The sequence below is a fragment of the Rhinolophus hipposideros genome (genome assembly GCF_964194185.1).
Source record: "Rhinolophus hipposideros genome assembly, chromosome: 20".
In the NCBI taxonomy this organism is placed as follows: domain Eukaryota; kingdom Metazoa; phylum Chordata; class Mammalia; order Chiroptera; family Rhinolophidae; genus Rhinolophus; species Rhinolophus hipposideros.
The window spans coordinates 13,125,743-13,147,590 of NC_138066.1; the positions used below are offsets into that span (position 1 = coordinate 13,125,743).

Below are 21,848 nucleotides of genomic sequence, written 5' to 3' on the forward strand. Positions count from 1 at the left end.
GATAACTGTCACCTTTGTGGCCTCTTTAGGTCCTTGCTGCCTGCCTTGTCCTGTGTTCAGACAGCCCTGCTTCATGTTCTGGATATGGGCTGGGAGCCCAGTGATCTCGCCTTCTTTGTTGACATTCAGTTACCGGACCTCCTCATGAGAATGTCACAAGAAAACATAAGTGTACACGACAGTGTGATCAGGTAAGGACACAGTCCTCCCTCTGCAGTTCCCAAAGTGGATCAGGAAACCCTGGGATCTATGATAGCCCAGGACTCAGAGCACAGCCTCCAGAGCTGGGCTCTCTGTGTGACATCCTGGCTTTGCCACCTACTAGCTAGATGACCTTGGGCAAGGTATTTAACCTCTCGGGACTCAGTTTCCTCATCTTTAGAGCTGGAGATAACAATGGTACATACTGTTGTGAAGAATAATTGAATTCCAATTCTCAATGTTTGGACCAGTGCCCGGTGCAGGGTAGTATATGTGAGTTGGTGGGGGGTGTATTGTAAGCTTGGAGGGTGAGGAGCCTCTGCGTTTTTGGAGACTCTAGTATAGCTTGGCGAGTTGGGGAATCCTTTTCTACATTTTTTTGCTATATGTGTGTGTGATTTTAGCCACTAGTCCTGTTGTACTTTATAAAGACTTAAGGTATGAGGGGGGAAAAATCACGTGAAGGTTTTTTTCTTTCCACTTTTAATAACTCCATACTGCTCAAGTTCACTTACCCATTAACCATTCATGTGTGTAGAAAAGAAATGAGAAGAGAATGGGAGAAGAAGAGCAAGAGGAGAGAATTAGGACGAAATAAATGAATGAGTCCACACGGGAAGAGTTTTCCCACAGAAGAGTTATTCTGGGAAAGGAGATAAAATTAAAGCCATCTCCTTGTTTACCAAACCTCAGCCATTGCCGTCCTGTCAGATTGCTGAGGGCATTCTTGACTGACAGAGGGGATACAGCGCAGGGTCGGGGGGCGTCAGCACACTGGCTCCTCAGGTCTCAGTCTGCTCCTTGTTTCCAGCTTTGCCTGCGTGATAGCGTCCTCGGGGTGGGACCACACACTTCCCTCCCAACCCCTCATATTAACCTAGCCCAGAGCTAAGTATGCGCACGCCTACAGTCAGTTTGTTGGGACGCATGAACGAACAAATGTGTATTTGTTGGCTGGTAATTTATTTTGCATTTGCTGTTGAGCAAAACCTTTTGTATTTAAAATTCTGATTGCTGAAACAAACTATAAATTGAAGTAAGGAAATGTATAATTTTGTATCTACGGAGCCCATGACACTCTATTTGAAATGAGGAAACTGAGGACCAGGGCTGAGTGCTGGCTGTCAAGGCCTTACAGCAGCTAGTGGGAGAATTGACCAGGGTCTCCTGATGTCCTTCTCATGCTGATACCACTAGGGTCTGCTGTGCATGACCAAGTCAGACTTTTGGTTTTTTTTAATCGCTTTGTTTGGCTCCAGTGCCTGTCACATAGTAGATTCATCACAAATGGTTGTCAAGCAGAATGTGCCCTGTAGTTACAAGGCACATTTATAGTCTGCACTGGAAAAAGCATTTCCCTTTTTATTGGTATGTATTTATCGAACATCTGGCAAATCCTGGGACTTTGAAAACCAAATTGACCTCTTCCCCTCAGAAGTTTAAAAATGCCCCATCTCTTAGACCCACAGGACACAGAGTCTGTTAACCATCACTTTCCTGGCTTGTAGGGTGAGGCATGCTCTCTCTCTTTTATGTCCTTCTTTCAGCCAGTGGAGTGAAGAAGATGAGCTTGCTGATGCCAAGCAGAATTCAGAATGGATGGATGAGTGTCAGGACGGCATGTTTGAGGCCTGGTATGAAAAAATAGCCCAGGAAGATCCCGAGAAGCAGAGGAAAGTAAGACCTCTCGACTGGAGTAATCTGAAGTGAATTGCTAAGAGTTTGGAGAGGAGAGGCGCCTGGGGAAGTGTCAGTAGGCTGTCTCCCACGTGCTCCAGGTGGCAGGCAACGCCTAAGTGACGTTGCTGTCACCGAGTCTGGTCTTTAACATGAGGGCCCCTGAATCCTGACTTGACCTCACTCAAGGGGGAGGGAGAGTGGCTCCCTCCCGTAGAACTAGACTCACAGAAAATTGGCTCAGGTGTCTGAAGCGTGCTATTAAGTGCCAGCTTATTAATTTACAGTGAGACAGAGAATTGCCGGAGGCCCTGGCCTCGGGCATCCTTGGTTGCTGCACATTCTCTGCCTGGAGCAAGCAACATGGGAAGCCACGTTTTAATCCAAAGGGTGCCTGGTGACCATGGAAGCAGCCATATGTGCACAGAGTTGGAGTGACATGATTCAGGTGTATAAAGGCATCAGGCTCAGATAGCCTGTGATGTCTATCTCCGTATTAGGTGTTTATCTGTCACCACCACACTGTGCCAGGCATCTGCTGCTTCATATTCATTAATCTTCTTAGCGTTGCACGCCTACTGTGTGCCAGTGATTCTGCTCATATAGCACCTCTGTGGTGCTTGCACGGAGCACACCAACTTGGCCTTCGTGATTTTTCTCTCGTGTATGTTAATATCTCACTGGGAGCCATTCTGTACTTCTTAGGTGACTTGGCTTATTTGCTCTGATATATTATTGATGGTGACTTAGAGATTTATTTCCCATATTTCTAGGCTATAAAGATAAACTGTACTGTAGCCTCTAGATACTTGACACAGTGCCCTTACTGTCTCTCCGGAAAGTTTTTCTTCTGAAGTGCCAGCAAACAATGCTGCTTTTGCAGAGTTTCCTGTGTCTGTGAACATTACCTGTATCTAACTAAGCACCCAAGCCAGACATCTGGATGTTGTTCTTGACCCTTTCCTTTCACTGACCCCCATGTCCAGTTAGTCCCCAAGGTTCCTACCGTGTTTCCCCAAAATTAAGACCTAGCAGGACCATCAGCTCTAATGCGTCTTTGGGAGCAAAAATTAGACCCGGTATTATTTTACTATAATATAAGACTGAATCTTATGTAATATAACCTAAGACCGGGTTTTATATTAATTTTTGCTCCCAAAGACGCATTAGAGTTGATTGTCCGGCTAGGTCTTATTTTCGGGGAAACACGGTACTTCTTCCTCCTTAATACCTCCCAAATCTGCCCACGTTTTGCCATCTCGCTTATGCTCAGTCCAGCCCTTGTCACCTGTCAGGAGGTTACGTTAACAGCGTCTGTCATGGTCAGTTTCCCAGACTCTAGTCTTGCCCCCTTCAACCTGCTCTTCACTCAATAACCGGAGGAAATTTAAGGATCCTCAAATCTGATCAAATTCGTCTTCTGTTTAAAAATGGTCGATGACTCCTCAGACTAGCATTGGAAGCACTTCGTGGTTTAACCTTTGTAACTTTATCTGGCTATTCCCCCGTCTGTACTGTATTCTACATACTGAATTAATTGCCAGTTTCACGAACCATTGTCTTGCTCCTTTTTGCCTCCTGTAGAACTTACTGTTGCTTTTATCTGATAAGCCCCCCCATTCTCAGCCCCACCCCACTAATACCTATTTGTCCCTTGGGTAACAACTGAGGAATTATCTCCTTTGAAAAACCTGACCTTCCTAACACTCAAGATGCCCTCTCTTCTGTGTCCTCTAAGCCTCCTGAATACGCCTGCGAAAGCCTTATTACGCTGTAAGGTGTCATCTGTTTGCTTGAGGGAATTCCCAATTAGACACTAAGCTCCATCATTTCCTAATGACAACACCTAATACAATGCCTGGAATATCTGAAGTACCTATTAAAGGATGGGTTGATTAACGAATAGTGGTCGTATCAGAAAGTCTGTTGGGTAATTGTGTTTATTTCACCTTACAGATGCACATGTTTATTGCTCGCTACTGTGACCTGTTAAATGTAGACATCTCCTGTGACGGATGTGATGAGATCGCCCCCGGGCATCGCTACCGATGCCTGCAGTGCAGTGACATGGATCTCTGCAAAACTTGCTTCCTAGGTAAATGTCATGGTCTGAGTATGCCATACCCAAGAGTAATAATTGTATCTATTTTCTGTGATCTTGTCATTTTTTAAAACTCTCATACTAAATGCAAATACTGTCCAGTTGTATTCTGACTTGTTGGCAAACTGTGAGCCTTATCTCCCCAGCTGGATGGTGAGTTCCAGAGCTCAGTTACCAGACATGCTTCCATCTTCCATTATGGTGGATGTAGGCACTTAATAAACACTCAGGACGAATTCAGTTGAGTTTCCAGGAAATTAGTTTTCCTTTTGAATCATGCAGTGTTTACAAGTAGTAAAATACACACACACAAAAAGCAAACTGCAAAAATTCTCGAATACTCTTAACTTGTAAGTGCTGAGGTAAGGCAGACCTACAGTAGTGAGCAGTTGAGTGCTTTTTGTGTGTGTGGCCCAGTCATAAAAGGTACAGACCCTACCCTGGAAGCATTTACAGTCTTAGCAGGAGACTGGACATATCCACGAAGTGTCCATTCCAGTACAAGAGTACATGCTGAGTTACAGATGAGCAGTACAGAATGTTCTGGAAAAGTTCAGAAGTAGTAGCAATCACAGTTGCAGGGAAAGCTTGTGGAGGAGATGATGTGTTAGAAGGTGCTCTTTGAAGAAAGTTAGAACTGGGTGATGTGAAGGAAACAATGGAGAGTGAGTCACCATGCAAAGCAGGACAAGTTCAGGGACAGAGGAGTGAGAATCTGTAGTCTGTTTAGATAGACGTGCTCCAGTGTCCAGCTGAGTGCTGGATTGAAACAGGTAGGGCCCCGATTGTGGGACCTCAGATACTAGGCTAAGGAATTTGAATGAGTCTGTAGACGGCAGGAAAGGTTTTTCAAGCAGGGTGTTAGCATGATCAGAGCTATGCTAGAGGAAAGTGGTTCTGTTCGTGTAAGAGCTTCCCTTAGGAAGTCAGTCATAGTAGTGACGAGATTAATGCCTGACCTGCATGTGCGGCCATGGGAACAGAAGGGAGCCAGACGTGAGGAGCAGCGAGCAGGGTCTATGACAGGGTTTGGAGACCCACTGGACTTAGAGTGAGGAGGAGACCAGAGCAGTCAGTCTTCCGTGACCAACATTCTCATTCACCGGGTCTGGGGTTATGAAGTCGGTTTTCATCTCTGATTCTGGAATGCAAAAGTAAGAACAAAAACCTGATCGCTCCTCAATGCTTGCTACCAGGAATACATGAGAGAGGCTTAATATTTATCAGAGGACGGATCATGGGAGACAGCTCACAAATTGCCATGTGGACTTGTTTCCGCCAAACGTTATCGTGCTGGGACTTGCTAATCTATTTCATCAGACAATGTGTTGTGCTGGAAAAAAGGGGGATCAACCCATAGTACCATCGCTGAGAAGTTCTGTGCTGAGAACGTGGTTCATCTGCTCAGAGCCACTGGGCAGAACGCCCTGGTCTCCAGAAGATGCCGGTGGCCCCTGGCTTCTGGGGTGCGTTTGGGTTTGGAAGCCAGCCCTTTGCCCAATCCTCCTCTCCCTTTTCTTTCCTCCAGGAGGAGTGAAACCTGAGGGCCACGGAGATGACCATGAAATGGTCAACATGGAGTTCACGTGTGACAACTGCCAGGGTCTGATCATAGGCCGGAGGATGAACTGCAACGTGTGCTACGACTTTGATCTTTGCTATGGATGCTATGCAGCAAAGAAATATTCCTATGGGTATGTCTAGGTCACCTCGAGCCCCGGCGCCTTTTCTTCCTGTATTCCTTTGCTTTTTCCTTTCATTATAAAAAAAGATTTCAAACATACCCACAAGTAAAGAAACTAGTACGATGAAGCCCCATGATACCCATTACCCAGACTCAAGGATAGGAAGATTTTGCTGTGTACTTAGCTTATTCCTTCCTTTTCCTCCCACCCTTTGTTCAAGTATTTTAAAGCCAATCACAGACCTTAAATCATTTCTTTCCTACATACTTACTATCTATCTCTAAGAATGGGTATTTTCTCACATTACCAAAATGCTATAATCACACTCCGCAGAATTTCCTACTAAGGAATTCTCACATCTTCTGGTTTCCATAGACAGTCTTCTGGGGCTTGTGAAATCCTGAAATGATATGTACAATATTTGTGTTTGTTCATTTTTCTGGGCGAAGACCCCTACTTAGCATTACCTTTCCAATCACTACAGCCTTAGAGGTAATGACTGCCAAATTGCAACCATGCAGGTGCTCCTGGAGGCTTTGTTCTCCTTTTTCTGAGCCTCACAAAGGAGTGTCGGCCTTAAAAATGTCTTGCCTTTGCAGCCATTTGCCTACCCACAGTATCACGGCCCACCCAATGGTGACCATCCGGATCAGCGACCGGCAAAGGCTCATCCAGCCCTATATCCACAACTACGCCTGGCTGCTCTTCGCTGCCCTGGCCCTCTACAGCGCCCACCTGGCCAGCTCAGAGGAGGTGGCTGGCGAAAAGCTGGGTCCCCAGGCCCGGAGCAGTGCAAGCACCCTGCGCAGCCAGTGCATGCAGCTGGTCGGGGACTGTCTCATGAAGGCTCACCAGGGGAAAGGTAATTGTTCCTCACGCACCGAAACCAAACCAACCCTGAGCTGCCTGTGAAGGAAAAGCCCCGAGAGAAGTGAAATGTGTGAGTGGTGCAGAGGCTACAAAGCCCAGGTTGTCACAGGAGGTACTCAACTTGATCTTCCCAAATGCGTGTGAGAGAACTGCTGGCATTAAAGTAGCATTTAGTGTCTCTAAGATATTTACGTGGAGATGTGAAAAAGTTAGTAATTAAAACTCTGATACCTGGATGAAATATTTAGTACGTGTTTGAATCTACTAGACTTAACTTTGCCAAAGCCTTTTTTTTTTAACCTGGAGTGTAAATCTACGTCCACACAACTGTATTCTAGATGAGAACTATTTATAACTAAACAGTTTAACTAATAAAATATCTAGAGGATTTTGACTTGACCAAGGCGTGCTAAGGAGAAAACATGAAAAATTTCAGAGACATTTAAATGCCTTTCAGAATAATGGATTCCCCATTCTAGTAAACGCTGGGGGAAATCAGATCTGTATTAGGTAGCAGATCCTTCATAGCTATTTTGTTATCTATTTACCAGTGGGAACTTAGAAATCTAGTTGTGTGAGGCTACTAGGAAATGTTAATTATTTTCTAAATAGACAGTCCTGTTATGTCTTTTGTCTTCTGTTAATAACGTACAGGTATCCCTCACTATCCAAACTTTTGGTGTCTGAAATCATTGCTGAGTAGATTGGGATAGGCAGGGAGGTGTGCACTGGGTACCCCTTGGTTTGGTTTGTGGAGAACTCAGCCATCAATTTCCATAGAGTAGCAAAGCGATTTATGGCACTTACCAGAAATAGCTCTTGGCATAAAACTCTTAACCATTCTCTCATTTGATTCCTGTGTAGGCCTTAAGGCTCTGGCCCTTCTTGGTGTATTGCCAGACGGTGACTCTGCTCCAGGACATCAGGCCCCCCCAGGCACTGTGCCCCACCGAACATCAGAGGAGCAGCTAGAGAAGCAAGCTCTCCAGGTTGCTGAGGAGCCGTCAGGCCCTTTTGTGCCCTGCAATGTAAATAACAGTTCTTTACTATGCAGAATCACAGGTTCATCAAACTCAGAGAGAGCCATTCACACGAGGGGACAGAGCAGAGAGGTTAAGGGCACAGATTATTGACCCAAATTGCTTGGGTTCAGATCTCTGCTCTGTCAGATCCCGGGCACATTGAAGTGAAGTCTCTTCACTTCAGTTTTCTCATCTGGAAAGTGAGGTGATAGAGAATAGGGTTGTTGTGAGGATTTACGTTCATTGTACACATTGAGTTCATGTCTGTAAAGTGCTTAAAACAGATTTCAAGTAAGTTCCATATCAGCTCTAACTACGCCTGTCACCTGCCTCCTGGTGGTTTCTATAAGGATTGAGCAAGATTATATGCACCTGAAGAGTTTAGTTCCTGGGCCGTGGTGAATACTATCGATCTGAAGCTCTTTTTATATCAGCCAACAAGTAGGTGACACTAATAAGCACTTACTATTTACCGCGGAGACACCATAGTTTCCATATATGTACTTGTGTAAGTAGAAGAAAAGCCTTTCTTAATCCGGCATCACCTGTGATGGTGACATTCAAGAGTGTTTTGTGAGAGAGCCCCGCGTAGCTTCTGCGATGCTGCCTCCACAGTGGAGGCTGTCAGTGCCCCTGAGTCTGCCTCAGGAGCCACTACGGTCTCTGTGCTCTGCCTCTGTCTCGGGAACTAGTCAGTGTCTCCACTTGGGGGTTCCCGCTCACCCGGATCCCACTGTCACTTAGAGGAAGACAAAAACAAACAGGGCTGGCAAACACTTGAAAATTCTATGAGCTTCGTTCAGCCAGAGAGCCAGCACAAGACAGGTGACGTAACAATCTTCAAGCTGCCTCTCAGGTGTCAATATTTTTTACCACAAGCCCCTTCTCCAGGCAGCATTTTAACCACCCACAGACTATGGTGGAGCAGAGAAAACATTATCAGCAGGATAAATCAGCAGTCTTGACTTCTGAGCCTGGGAATAATTGTATCTTCTTGTGAGCTTCCAGCACCATGGAATATGCCACCCATGAGCACTGGGCTCCCCTTATCTACTTGGTCATTATTTCTATCCTTATGGACTCAGTGGATTTTGTTTTTATTCAATGGATTAAAAATGTAGTATTTTTCGTTATTTATTTTGATGCTCAAATTGTCCCATATTTGGCCAGTGAGAGCTCCTTCCAGCTGGCTTTTGTGTCCTTTTGATGTCTCCATTATTCTTTGAGCACTTAATTTTTAATACAAAAAGATGTTTCAGGCTTATTTTAGGCTTTCCCTGCCTAGGGACTGGAATCATCCTTTTTCTAAGGCGCTCCCAGGGCATTATTTTTCCCCCGAGATGTCCCTTCCCTTTGGCTCCCCTTCCCGTCAGTATCTGGGGGCACCCAGGTTATCTGGCCTCTGGCTCAGTCTCCTAGTCTTCTAGCAAAGCTGCAATTTCCGCTAAGGACCACATCCCACTTGGGCTCTGAGTATAAATCCTTGAACTCCCACATGTTTCTAGCCAATCCCAGGCCCTATTAATAGTATCTTCCCTCCAGTGACTAGAGATACTTTTTGTTTTAAACAACCAAGAAATCAACCTCAGCCAGAGGCATCATCCAAGGGATTTTGTCTACAATGGCCTCAGGCCAGTAATCATACCCCTGTGGAGGTAACTTGTGTGCAACTGCAGTGTCTCTGGAGGCCTGTGACAACAGGAAAGAAAAGGAACGCTAAAGTCATTAGCCGGAACTTTGGAATTACATTGTTTTTACAAGGGGCCACATGGTACAGAGAGTATGGTGCCAGAGGTCTTTTCAGAGGGAACGTTTTTAACAAGGCAAGTGGCTCTCCAAGTCTCGGTCCTTTCTTAGGACAATCTTATAACCACTTATTTTTTTAGGAGGGGTTGAGGATAGGATTGATGCTGAGGTCACAGTATCCAGAGAGGGAAGGATAAGTCAGCTACCACTGGGACATGTCAGGGTCTTCTCATGAGGGTTTGGTAGTGTACAAAACTGCACCTTGGGATCCAAAGTGTCCTGGCCTTCCCAGGCTTCTTGGAGCTGGGGTGCCCCCACCATGGACTGAAGACTTCCTGCGTGACCTACTTTCTGTGTATAAGCCTGTGTGACAACAGGGAAAGCACCCTGAGGGCCCAAGGAGTATAGGTGATTTGGGGGTGATGCGAGTTACTCCTAAGGGAATTCAGGCCGAGGGCTGTCACCCTACCAGTCTGGGCAGCTCACTGCCAGACTCCTGAGCCCAGAAAACTCTCACGGCTCCAGTGAGAGTCCCCTTAACAAGTCTTGCCAAAATGGAATTCTCAAAAGTGTAAGTCAGCTCAGTGTGCTAGGACGAAATCCATACCATTGTCTTTTTCTCTTTTCCCCAAAAGAAGACCTTTCCATATCGGCTTCTGAAAAGTAAATAGAATGTGTGAGAGGTTTGTAATGGAGCCACTGCTCATTTGACTGTAGGCTCTGACAGAGGGGCATTTGGGAGATGTTTGGGGGGTGTGATGCAATGATTACTGTCTTAGAGTATAGATTTATCATTAGACATGAGGGACATTTTCTAATGGAATTCAAAAGTATTTTAGTCTGTGAAGACTGGTTGGCTAATGATTTAAAAAGTTGTATTATAATATTAATGAGTAAACTTTAATAATAAGAAACCCTATTCTTTTATACTTATCTTTTTGTTTCTAGGGAAAGCGAGATATTCATAAAGAAGGCAGACCTTTGGATTGCAAGCAGAAAACTAAGGCAGATGAAAGTGTACCATTAATGCCAGACTCAAATCCTTCATGCCAGACTCAAATTTCAGACCCCCCTGCGGATGCTAACACACCTACAGGACTTCCAGGTGAAGACTACTTGATAATTCCCTTGATCGCTTTCATCTTAAAATGCACACATACCCAGCCCTGAGCCATTGCTTGCACAATTTCAAGTTGGCCAGCAAACCAAGAATGCATGGTTTCTCAGTTCTGGCACTGGTAACACTTTGAAAGTTACCTTTCCTTCACTTTGCCTGTTTTTCTATCTTGTTTATTCCCTAATTTGCTAACTGCCTTTTCATAATGTGCCAAGCACTGCGCTAGATCAGTTAGACACATGATCCTGCCCTCGTGGAGCGTACGGCCTGCGGGGTGGAGTTAAGGCAAAGGTGCAGGTGGCTGTAATTTGAGGTGGGATGTGATTCTGTCCAGAAAAGAGGTGTAAGTGATACTAACAATAACTGGTATTTCACGGGAACAGGTTGTATTCACATAAAGCCTTATAAGGAAGGGCTGAAGGGGCCCGTGAAAGTGCTAGCATCTGCTGTGGGGAGGGGCATTCGGGGTAGGAAGAATGTGAGCAAAGGCCCCAGAGTGGGGAACCCCCAGACAAATACTGGGGAGAAGTCCCTTCAGCAGGTGTGTAGAGAGGGAGTGGAGCATGGGAAGGGGAGGGCCCCAGGTTCCTGCCTCGGATACCAGAGGCAAGGTCAGAGCTGTGCTGTAGGAAGATTGATGAGCCAGGAGATGGAGGTGCTTTGGGCCGAAGAGACTTGTCTCCTTCTCAGGGCAGCCTTGGGAGGCAGGATCTTGCCCATGGCCTGCTCTGTAATGGTGGCAGGGGTGAGCACCAGGCATCCTGCCCATCTGTGGGAGTCACCTCTCACAGGGGCTGATGCTGATCTTTGCAGTGTGTGTGATTCTAAGTTCTGAAAGAGTCTGGACTGCATGTCAGTCTAGGTCGTCAGAGTCTCGTGTGGTCCCATTCCAGTAAGGATCAGCATCCTGGGTCACAGACAGTTATTCACTCGTCAGGTGTTCATTGGGTACCTGCCAGGCTCCAGAAACATTTCTAGGTGCTTATGATACATCACTGAGAAAAACAAAAAACCAGAAGTGAACAACACGGCGTGTTAAAAGGTGGCTACTGTGAGCACAAAAGAGCAGCAGGGTCAAGGGAATGGGGGCGTGCAGAGGGATGGGAAGGATGGGAGGGCAGGCTTTGCAATTCACCAGGGAGATCAAGGTAGGCCTCCTTGAGCAAGACATGTTCAGAAATAGGTTTTTAAAGCTCCGGCCTTACTCCGCAGTGTCACAGGGAGCACGGACAGTGCAGAGGCTTACTGTGTCTTCATACATACATAGAAGCTGGCAAAATCTAAAAGTTTGGTGTTTTACAATTCAGATGCTGAAAATTCAGAAGCATCATCTCAGAAGCCCATCGAGGAAAAGGCAATTACTCCAAGCCCTGACCAGGTGTTTGCTGAATGTTCCCAGAAGAGAATCTTAGGATTACTAGCAGCCATGTTACCTCCCTTAAAGTCGGTAAGAGACAAATGGCATTTTCTTTTTAAAGGAGGGGTGGTGTTACGCATAGAAAATAATTTTTTGGTAAGCCATATGCTGAAACCAGTTGTTAATAGCAGTCATCTGTGTATTCCTGAAGGTAGGGTTATAAATTAGAAGTAGGATTATAAGGCAATACCTGAGAAGTTATAAGTTAGAAATTAGAAGTAGGATTGTAATGTTTATTTTACAGTCGATTTTGTACGTAAGCCATTTATGAAAGACTCTGCGCAATTTACAACTGGGCCAGTTGTAAATCACACGTGGAGGGGATGGAGTGTTTAGTTGGCGTAGTTACATGGATTTTGTACTGAAGAGACTTTTCCCCCCTCTCTTGACAGGAGCCCACAGTCCCCCTGATGGACCTGGAGCACGTCCTTCCACTCATGTTTCAGGTTGTCATCTCAAACGCAGGTCATCTGAATGAAACCTACCACCTCACCCTGGGTCTTCTCGGCCAGTTAATCATACGCCTTTTACCAGCAGAGGTCGATGCTGCAGTGATCAAGGTCCTCTCAGCCAAACACAACCTGTTTTCAGCAGGGGACAATTCCGTCATGCCGGATGGCTGGAAGACCACCCACTTGCTCTTTAGCCTGGGAGCTGTGTGTCTGGACAGGTAGCCACCCCCGTTCTCCCCTACTTTGGCGTGCATTTCTTTTAAGTCAGTGGTCTGGCTGTTACTTAAATTCACTGTGCTTCAGTGCTGTAGTCCGGGAATCTTTTGTGAGAATAGAGTTAGCTTTATTAGCAGTGCTGTCAGCAGACATTAAAACTGCTTAAAACCCACATTAAAACAGCTGTGCAGTCTGGGCACTGTGCCGATTTAACTCTGACGATATATATTCTGGTTTGTTTTTTCCTGAGAGCAGTAAATGTAGGCTTTGGGGTTGAAAATAGATCTGTTTTCATTATAAAAGGAATAATACCAAATCTGGAAAACAGAAATGAAGAATAAAAATCAACCTGGCTTGCACCATATTCATGCATCTGATACTATTTTAATAGATTTCCTTCCAAGCTTTTTTTCTGACATGAATGAGCATAAGGGCACACACGTATATAGCTTTTTATAGAGATTTTTTAAAAACGTAATTGTAGACTGAATATATGAGTAACAGATCTTGAACTTTTTTTCCACTTCCCATTGTATGAAAAGCATCATTCCGGTAGTTTTTAAACTAATTAATGAGTGGCTCTTTGGCATCCTTCTGGGTCTGCCTTGGAGAGTAGCGAGCTCTGGCGAGTTGCGTTTGAAGCTTGTGCACTGCCACCTAATGGAGCTCTTGCCTTCCAGCCAGGTGGGCTTAGACTGGGCGTGCTCCATGGCAGAGATCCTAAGGTCACTCAACAGTGCCCCATTGTGGCGTGACGTCATCGCCACCTTCACAGACCACTGCATCAAGCAGTTGCCTTTCCAGCTGAAGCACACCAATATCTTCACTCTGCTCGTGCTGGTCGGCTTCCCCCAGGTATGTCACTCTGGAGGCCTGGCCACCTCTTGCGATCTTCACCACACACATCAAAGCCTCCGTAGCATGTATCTTTGGAAGTTTTATTCCCCTCCGTTATATAATTTGCTTCTATAATATCTGTATATTTTCAAGTTATGGAATTTGTTGAACTTGCATTTTGAACAATTTAGCCATTTGATTCATTGTGTTAGCCAATAGTTGTCTTTGAATAACAGGTAACTGTAACATATTAAATTACAAAGCGCTTCCCAGTACAGTTGTTTTTCACTTTGGCTTTCATGCTGATCTCATTTCTAATCTTCATGTCTCTCAACTGGTTGGGACAAATAAATCATGGCTTCTTCATCCAGCAAACACTTAAACCAGTTCTGTGCCAGGCCCATGTCAAGCTCTGGCCTTAGAGACAAGAAGAGCCTTGTCCTTCAGTGCCGTTGGAGTCAGGGGAACAAGCAAAAGGCCTGGGCTTGTGTCTAACAGTGCTCTTTGTGGTCTCTGTGTGCTATGTGACTTGTCTTTTCTGTCCCCTTTTTCATGCTCTAGGTTCTCTGTGTGGGGACCCGCTGTGTTTATATGGATAACGCCAATGAACCACATAATGTGATCATCTTGAAGCACTTTACTGAGAAGAACAGGGCTGTGATCGTCGATGTCAAAACCCGGAAAAGGAAAACAGGTCCTAAGCATAATTATTTCTTCTAACAATGGAAGAAAATTGTCTGCATACCCTAAAATCAATGGCGGTACCTTGCTTTTTGCCCCTGCCTATGAATTTTTAAAACAAAAAAAACAAGTTACAGTTCCTGAGTTGTTGTTTTTTCCTCATCTCTGAAATGATGTGGTTGAATTGGGATAAATTTGAAGGCCCTTTCCAGCCTGGTATTTTGTATATATGGCTCCGTGGTTTTTGTTTGGACAGATGTTCTGAACATTTAATTTTTCCATTTGCCAGTGTCATTTGTTTTCTAATGGGCAATTTAAACATATTATGGAGTCAGGTGGCTTCATGAATGTAAAATAACTTCGAATAATTGTGTTGGCATTCATGTCACTTTCCATTTTGTTTCAGCAACAGAACAGTGAAAGTACATCCTAAGTGCCCGTTTGACTTAATTTGTCAAATCCCAAACAATCTGGAGTATCTAACTATTATGTGCCCAGTTCTGCTCCGGAAATAATCTGCTTTCTCATTCAGCTTCAGCATTAGGCAGTGTCTTTGCTTTATTTTTTTGTGTATGGAATGAGGTAAAATAAAGGTCAAGATTCTTTTATTTTTGCATATGTCTCTTTAGTTGTTCAGGACCATTTGTTGAACAGACTATTCTTTCTCCATTTAGTTATCTTAGCACCTTTGTTGAAAACTAATTGACCCATATGTGTGTGTCTGTTCATGGATTTTATTATGTTCCATTAATCTATATATCTGTGCTTACTCAAACCACATTGTCTTGTGGTTTATACTAAGATTTATACTAAGTCTTGAAATCAGGTCCTCCAGCTTTGTACTGCTTTTCAGAATTTCGTTGGCTGCTCTAGTTCCTTTGCCTTTCTGTTTAAATTTTAGAATCAGTTGTCAGTTTCTGTTAAAGAACCTACTGGGGTTTTGAGTGACATTGCATTGAATGTATAGATCAATTTGGGGAGAAAGTAACATCTTAACAATACTGAGTTTTTTGACAGGAGCATAGTATATCTCTTCATATATTCAGGTAATAAATTTAGGTCTTATAAAATTTAAATCTTTACTTTCTCTCAACTGGCATGGAGTATCAACTGCCTTCTCTCATTCCTGATCTTGGTAATTTATGTCTTCTCTTTTTTGTTTCCTAGACTGTCTAGGCAGAGATTTATCCATTTATTTGATCTTTTCAAAGGATCAGCTTTTGGGTTAATTGATTTTTCTGTATTATTTCTGTTTTCTGTTTCATTGATTTCTGTCTTTATCATTATTCATCTCTTTACTTCTTGCTTTGGGTTTCATTTGCTTTTTTGTTTCTTTTTCTAGTTTCTTAAGGAGAAAGTCTAAGTCACAGATTTGAGACCTTTCTTCTTTGTTAATAGAAACACTTTAATGCTATGAATTATGTCTGTGTGTACGTGTGTATGTCTATTTCTCATTTCATTATGAAATGTCCCTTTTTATCCCTGATAATATTTTTTGTTCTGAAATCTACTTTAATACTCATGTAGCATCTCCAGCTTTTTTTTTATTACTAGCATTTGTATGGTATATCTTTTTCCATCCTTTCACTTTAACCTGCCTGTGTCTTTACATTTAAAGTGGATTTCTTGTAGATAGCACATAGTGTAGTCTTCATTTTTAATTCAATCTGAAAATCCCTGCCTTTTAATTGAGATGTTTAGACCATTTACATTTAATGCAGTTATTTAGATGGTTGAGTTTAACTCTACTGTCTTCTTACTTTTTAAATTATTGTCTCATCTGTTCTTAGTTCTTTTTTCCCCTTTTCTCCTGCCTTCTTTTGGATTCAGTTGTTTGTGTGTTTTTAAAAAATAATTTCATTTTATCTCCACCATTAGCTTGTAACCTATATCTCTTTATTTTTTTTAGTGGTTGCTCTAGGGTTTACAATAGTTTACCTTCAAATAATTTTTTAATGGCTGCATTAGGGTTTATAATGTACACCCTTAACTCTTAACCCTTAAGTCTACCTTCAAATAACATTATACCACTTCGTATATGGTGAAGAAACATTATAAAGTTTATATTTCTATCCCCCTAGTCTTTGTGCTATTCTTGTCATAAATTTTACTTCTACATAATATAAACCTCACAATATATCACTTATTTTTGTTTTAAAAATTCAGATATTTTAAAAGAGATTTAAAAATGAGAAAACAATCTTTCATATTTAGCCACAAGTTTACCATTTCTGGTGTTCTTCATTTCTTTGTGTAGGTTCAGATTTCCATCTGGTATCATTTTCCTTTGGCCTGATAAACTTCCCTTAACATTTCTTATAGTGCAGGTCTGCTGCTACAAAACATTTGTTTTGGTTTATCCTGCTAAATCAAAGAAGTATTTATTTTGACTTCATTGTTGAGAGGAATTTTGCTGGATAAAACATTCTAGACTGAGAGGTTTTTTAAAAATACTTTAAAGATATTGATCCATTTTCTTCTGGCTTGCATTTTTTCTGCCATGCAGTCTGCTGTCATTCTCTGTTACTCTTCATACTGTGTCTTCTTTCTCTAGCTGCTTTTTTTTTGTAAATAAATTTTATTGGGGATTATTGGGGAACAGTGTTTCTCCAAGGCCCATCAGCTCCAAGTCGTTGTCCTTCAGTCTAGTTGTGGAGGGCGCAGCTCATCCCCAAGTCCAGTCGCTGTTTTCAATCTTTAGTTGCAGGGGGCGCAGCCCACCATCCCATGTGGGAATTGAACCAGCAACCTTATTGTTGAGAGCTCGCGCTCTAACCAACTGAGCCACCCAGCTGCCCCTCTCTGGCTGCTTTTAAAATTTTCCTCTTAATCAGTGGTTTTTAGCCTTTTGATTATGGTGTGCCTTGGCTTGATTTTCTTTTATGTTGCTTCAGCTTGGGGGTTTATTGAGCTCCTGGCTCTGTGGATTTATAGTTTTCACCAAACTTGGGAAAATTTTGAATAGGTTTTTTGCCACCCACTAGTCCACTTCCACTCTCACTGGTGGGAAGACAAAATATTCCCAGCTCCATGTAGTTTCAAGAATCATTCTGCCTACTGCTTTTTGGTAGTTATTTTTTAGAATTAGGTAGTTTCCTATCTAGATAGATTCCTCTCACATTTGTGCAGATCAGTACTCAGCCAAAGACTCATGAGGAATCCCCTGTGGATATCTAGAGAAGTCTCTCCTCCTCTCCCCCTCTCCCTCTCCCTCTCCCTCTCCCTCCTCCTCCCCCTCCCCCTCCCCCTCCCCCTCCCCCTCCCCCTCTCCCTCTCCCTCTCCGTCTCCCTCTCCTTTTCCCTCTCCCTCTCCCTCTCCCTCTCCCTCTCCCTCTCCCTCTCCCTCTCCCTCCCCCTCTCCCTCTCCCTCCCCCTCCCCCTCCTCCTCTCCCTCCCCCTCCCCCTCCCCCTCCCCCTCCCCCTCCCCCTCCCCCTCCCCCTCCCCCTCTTTCTCCTTCTCCTTCACCCTCTCCATCTTCCTTCACTGTGGTATTCAGCTCCATAATTTCTAGCTACCGTGATTTCCCTGAATTCTGACCTCTTTCTCCTCAGTTCATTGAGACTGCTGGACTCTGCTTGGATTTTACTCCCCGCTCTGCAGCCTGGAAATTATCTGGATAGCTAGGGATCATAGTCCTGTATTACCTATTGCTCAGTGTCTGCAAACCATTGTTTCCTATATTTTCAGTGTTCTAGTTGTTTGAGGTAGGAGAGTAAATCTGATCCCTCTTGCTCAGTCTTGCTTGGAAGTGGAAGTCTCTCATGTGGACTGTATTTAATAACTTCCTTTAACCACCTTTGTCTTCCTTTGGAGATAGCCTGTTTGTGCACAGTAGTGGGAATGTGAATTGCCTTTCTCAGTTGCCTGGTGGATAGGTGGCCCAGTACCGTTTCTGTGCTCACCTGCAAGCTGGCCTTAATTATAACGGCTGAGTCTGAAGCCAGGGAGATTTGTGTTTGGGGGTATGCATTCCTTGCTTCGGTAAGGCACATTACTGGGAAAGAAATTAGCTGCAGGAAGCATTAACTGTACTTTTGGTGGCTTTCTTTTCCTGCGTGACATCACCCTTCAGTGAAGGACTACCAGCTGGTCCAGAAAGGAGGACAAGAGTACAGCAACTCTCAGGCCCAGCTAAGCCAGTACTCCCAGCACTTTGCCTTTATCGCCAGTCACCTTCTGCAAACCAGCATGGACAGCCATTGTCCCGAGGCAGTGGAAGCAACTTGGGTCCTATCCTTGGCCCTCAAAGGACTATATAAAACGCTAAAGGTAATGGTGAGCTTCTTCCATTTGCTCATGAATCTGACTGTGATTTAACATCTGTAGGACATTAACTAGGAGGAAATGCCATCCCATTTTGATGGATGGTTACCATGTACTGATGATTTCTAGAAATGGTTGGGGCTTTGCCCAAGGATCACTTGAAAGAAGAAACAGATTTCCCAATAGTTGGTTTGCTGTTGCTTTTCAGTACTGTTCCATGGAACCAGGTACCACTGCCTAATGAGCACATAACTTTGGAAGATGAGAAGAAAAATGGATTGAACATTTTCTCACTTCCCTCCGAACCACAGCTCCTTCTCGTTCATCATAGGATAAGATGAAGGGAAAAATAAAAGGGGCTAGCGTCCTATGGGCTCTTTGAGCAATCGCTTTGACCGTTGGGATGGGAAGAGACAGACAAGTTAAAGATCTGGGTGATACTGGTATGGAGATGAGAAGCCTTGACTTACTGGGGAACATGATTCTTCTGCTATCAGAGGCACGGATGGGAGAAAGGGATCACTTTTAGGATGGTCTTCCCCATAAAACTAGCCATAAAAAAAGGTATCATTTGAAAACTTTGTGAGTTCCTTAACTTTGGTAGCACTACTAGCGAGGAAACCATGGAAAGACTCAAGCAGCACAGGTAGACTGGACTAGGTAGCATTTCAGCTCTGGCCCAGCCCTGAGGATTTGTAGTTTTAGGATTGATACCGTATTTCCGCTGTTTGTTGATATGGCATTTATCACAATCTGTTACGGTTTTAGTTTATATTACAGTAGGAAAGAGAAAAGAAACTCCCTGAGGGCAGAGACCATTTCTGTCTTTGAATCCTTCATTCTGTAAATATTTGTTGAGCACCAAGTGCCAGATAGAACTAAATATGTAGTTTTGAATTAGAAAGAAGGTCCCTGCTCTGATAGAGCTTACAGTCTGAATTGCAAGAGAGACAACAAAGAGCCTGGAAGGAAAACTGTCGTGGGTCAGATAAAGCCTTTCTGAGAAGGTGAAATTTGAGGTGATAGATGAGTTGTGTGGGCAGAGTGTTGTATACCGGCAGAGCAGCAAACTCCAGGAACAGTCGTGCTTGTCTGAGAGCAGAAAGAATACCCCCAGGGCTTCAGCATAGTACAAAACAGGGACATGAGCCTACAGAAGCAGTCGGGAAGCCTGTCAGACCTTGTCAGCCATGACGGGGGACTTGAATTGTCGTCTAAAGAGCAGTGGAAAGCTTTTGGAAGGTAGAGAGCAGCAGGAGGACATAAACCCTTCTGTTCTTAGCATAGGACTTAGCACATAGAATATACTAGGCTTCAGAAATATTTGTTGAATGAATGAATTAGAGAATGAATGACCAGACTTAGGTTATGGCTAAGGTTCAGAGTTTCATCCTTCCTGCTGACTGGAATTTTCATCAGAAGGTGAACTTGGCCCGCTCTCTGAGACTGGGTTCTGCAGGAGGCTTGTTTCTCCCTAGTGACCCTCACCTTATTCACTCCATGGCAGTCGCAAATCGTTCTTTTTCTGTTTGCAGGCTCATGGTTTTGAAGAGACCCATGCTACCTTCCTTCAGACTGATTTGCTGAAGCTGCTGGTGAAAAAGTGCAGCAAAGGGACTGGCTTCAGTAAAACGTGGCTCCTCCGGGATCTGGAAGTAAGGGATGAAGGTGGCTCCTGCTGCTGCTGCCTGATGCAGATTTACTGGCCTGGGAGTTAGAGTCGTCAGTTAGTTATAGCTGGTCCTACCCTGTGCCCTCTCATTCTGTGCAGTTGTTAAAACTGTGTCTCGTATTTGTCTTCCCTTTTGGAAATAGGGATTATGACACCTGTCTTCCCCTGTCAGGGAAAATGAATTTGATGTTTGTTCAGAGAACACTGGAAGAGAAGTATTTTATGGAAACACATGGTTGACCATTGTATCATGGTAATAAAGTGTGCCATTGAATTATTACTTCCCTTTAAAGTTCCTTTGAGCTAAGATCAGTTGTCTAAATTTGTCCTCGCTTATGTTTATTTTATGTAGGACATTAGTTGATAATTCTCATTTTATTACTATTCCCTGTAGACTTTAGACTGCTCTTAGTAGACTTACTGTGGTTCCCTGGAGTTTCTGTACCAAATGCCAGCTTCATGTTCAGGAAAGTCTGCTGCTATGTGGGAGGGAGGTGATCAGCCAGCCATTCTCAGTCCCAGAGAGGCCTGAAATTGAGCGAATAGCTGACAGTTGCCACAAGGGAATTTGGTTAGGTTTTAGGAAAATATACGGAAACATATTAATGATAACCTGGAGAGCATTTAAGCTCTTGTTCTTAGGAAATGTTTTAAATTAAAAAAAGAAAAAATTATTATTCAAATAGTTGAACCACATTTTAGAAAATTTGAAAAAGAAAAAAAGAAAAACTCTAAATTTCACCCCCCAATCACAGCTACCATTCATGTTTTATGTATTTCCTTATTCTGGTTTTTTCTTCTGTGTCTGTATTTTATATATATATATATATATATATATATATATATATATATATGGATTCTACAATGAGTATGGTATTCAAATAAATTGAGATCATGTTATGGCCATTTACTAAGTTGCTAGTTTTCATAACTACCATTTTTATGGCTGTCTGTGATACATGAAGGTGGATTTTAGTTTTTACCATTATTAACCATATATCATTGACCACATATCATGGTCAATAGAACTTTTATTCCATATATCATGGAATAAAACTTTTTACATATTTGTTTCCTAAAAGATGAGTTACTGGGTCAAAGGCTGTGAACATTTTTATAGCCCTTTCCATTTCACCAAAATGCATTCTGAAAGGATGTCAGTTACACTGTCAGTGACAGCGCTAACAAACACAAAGTTCTCTCATAGTTTTAGTTAGCATTTTTTTTATTACGAGCACAATTGTACATTTTCATGTTTCTTTACTAATTTTACATTCTTTTTGTGAATTCTGACATCTTTTTAAAAAGTTAGGTCAAATATTCTCTATCCTTTGAGTGTTAAAGATCTGTGTAATCTTCTCACCCACTAAACACTCACTTTCCTGCCCTGCCTGATTTTCTTTCTATGTAGATTTTGTCCATCATGCTATACTCTTCAAAAAAGGAGATCAACACTTTGGCCGAGCATGGAGACCTGGAGCTAGATGAGCGAGGGGAGCAAGAGGAGGAGGTAGAACGGTCAGGCAGCAGCCCGAGTGAGCCAGAGCAGAAAAAGCTAGACCCTCTGGAAAGTCTGGATGAGCCCACCAGAATATGTTTCTTGGTATGTTCTTGTATCAACTCTGGGGAATGGATTTTCTTTGGCTTACACTGTGTGTTAGGATCCGCAGGAAAACACTTCAGTCTGGTGGCCTGAGAATTCACTTCCTCGTGACTCAATCTGTATTGCGCAGGAGTGATCTAGAAGAATGGAAAGCCCTTACAACAGTAGTCCGTAACTGTTGGGTCCTGGACCCAAAAGCTTTAGATCGTTTCTCCTATAAAATATACATTCAAAAACACATGTGAATTTTTGCATGTAATTTCTGTACCCATCCATAAACTCCCAAA

General features: G+C 43.3%; 1 protein-coding gene across 3 annotated transcripts in view; it reads left to right on the forward strand.

Moving 5' to 3' along the window:
- The window catches only part of ZZEF1 (zinc finger ZZ-type and EF-hand domain containing 1), a 102,361-nt gene that overhangs the window by 62,961 nt on the left and 17,552 nt on the right, over window positions 1-21,848 (forward strand). For all 3 annotated transcript variants that reach the window (XM_081027409.1, XM_081027411.1, XM_081027410.1), the window contains exons 32-45: window positions 30-191; window positions 1,749-1,878; window positions 3,835-3,973; window positions 5,508-5,673; window positions 6,264-6,526; window positions 7,399-7,562; window positions 10,251-10,407; window positions 11,727-11,866; window positions 12,229-12,506; window positions 13,185-13,359; window positions 13,903-14,035; window positions 18,096-18,292; window positions 19,822-19,941; window positions 21,370-21,561. In XM_081027409.1, coding sequence (XP_080883535.1) covers window positions 30-191; window positions 1,749-1,878; window positions 3,835-3,973; window positions 5,508-5,673; window positions 6,264-6,526; window positions 7,399-7,562; window positions 10,251-10,407; window positions 11,727-11,866; window positions 12,229-12,506; window positions 13,185-13,359; window positions 13,903-14,035; window positions 18,096-18,292; window positions 19,822-19,941; window positions 21,370-21,561 — 2,416 coding nt within the window. The remainder of the gene's footprint in view (window positions 1-29; window positions 192-1,748; window positions 1,879-3,834; window positions 3,974-5,507; window positions 5,674-6,263; window positions 6,527-7,398; window positions 7,563-10,250; window positions 10,408-11,726; window positions 11,867-12,228; window positions 12,507-13,184; window positions 13,360-13,902; window positions 14,036-18,095; window positions 18,293-19,821; window positions 19,942-21,369; window positions 21,562-21,848) is intronic.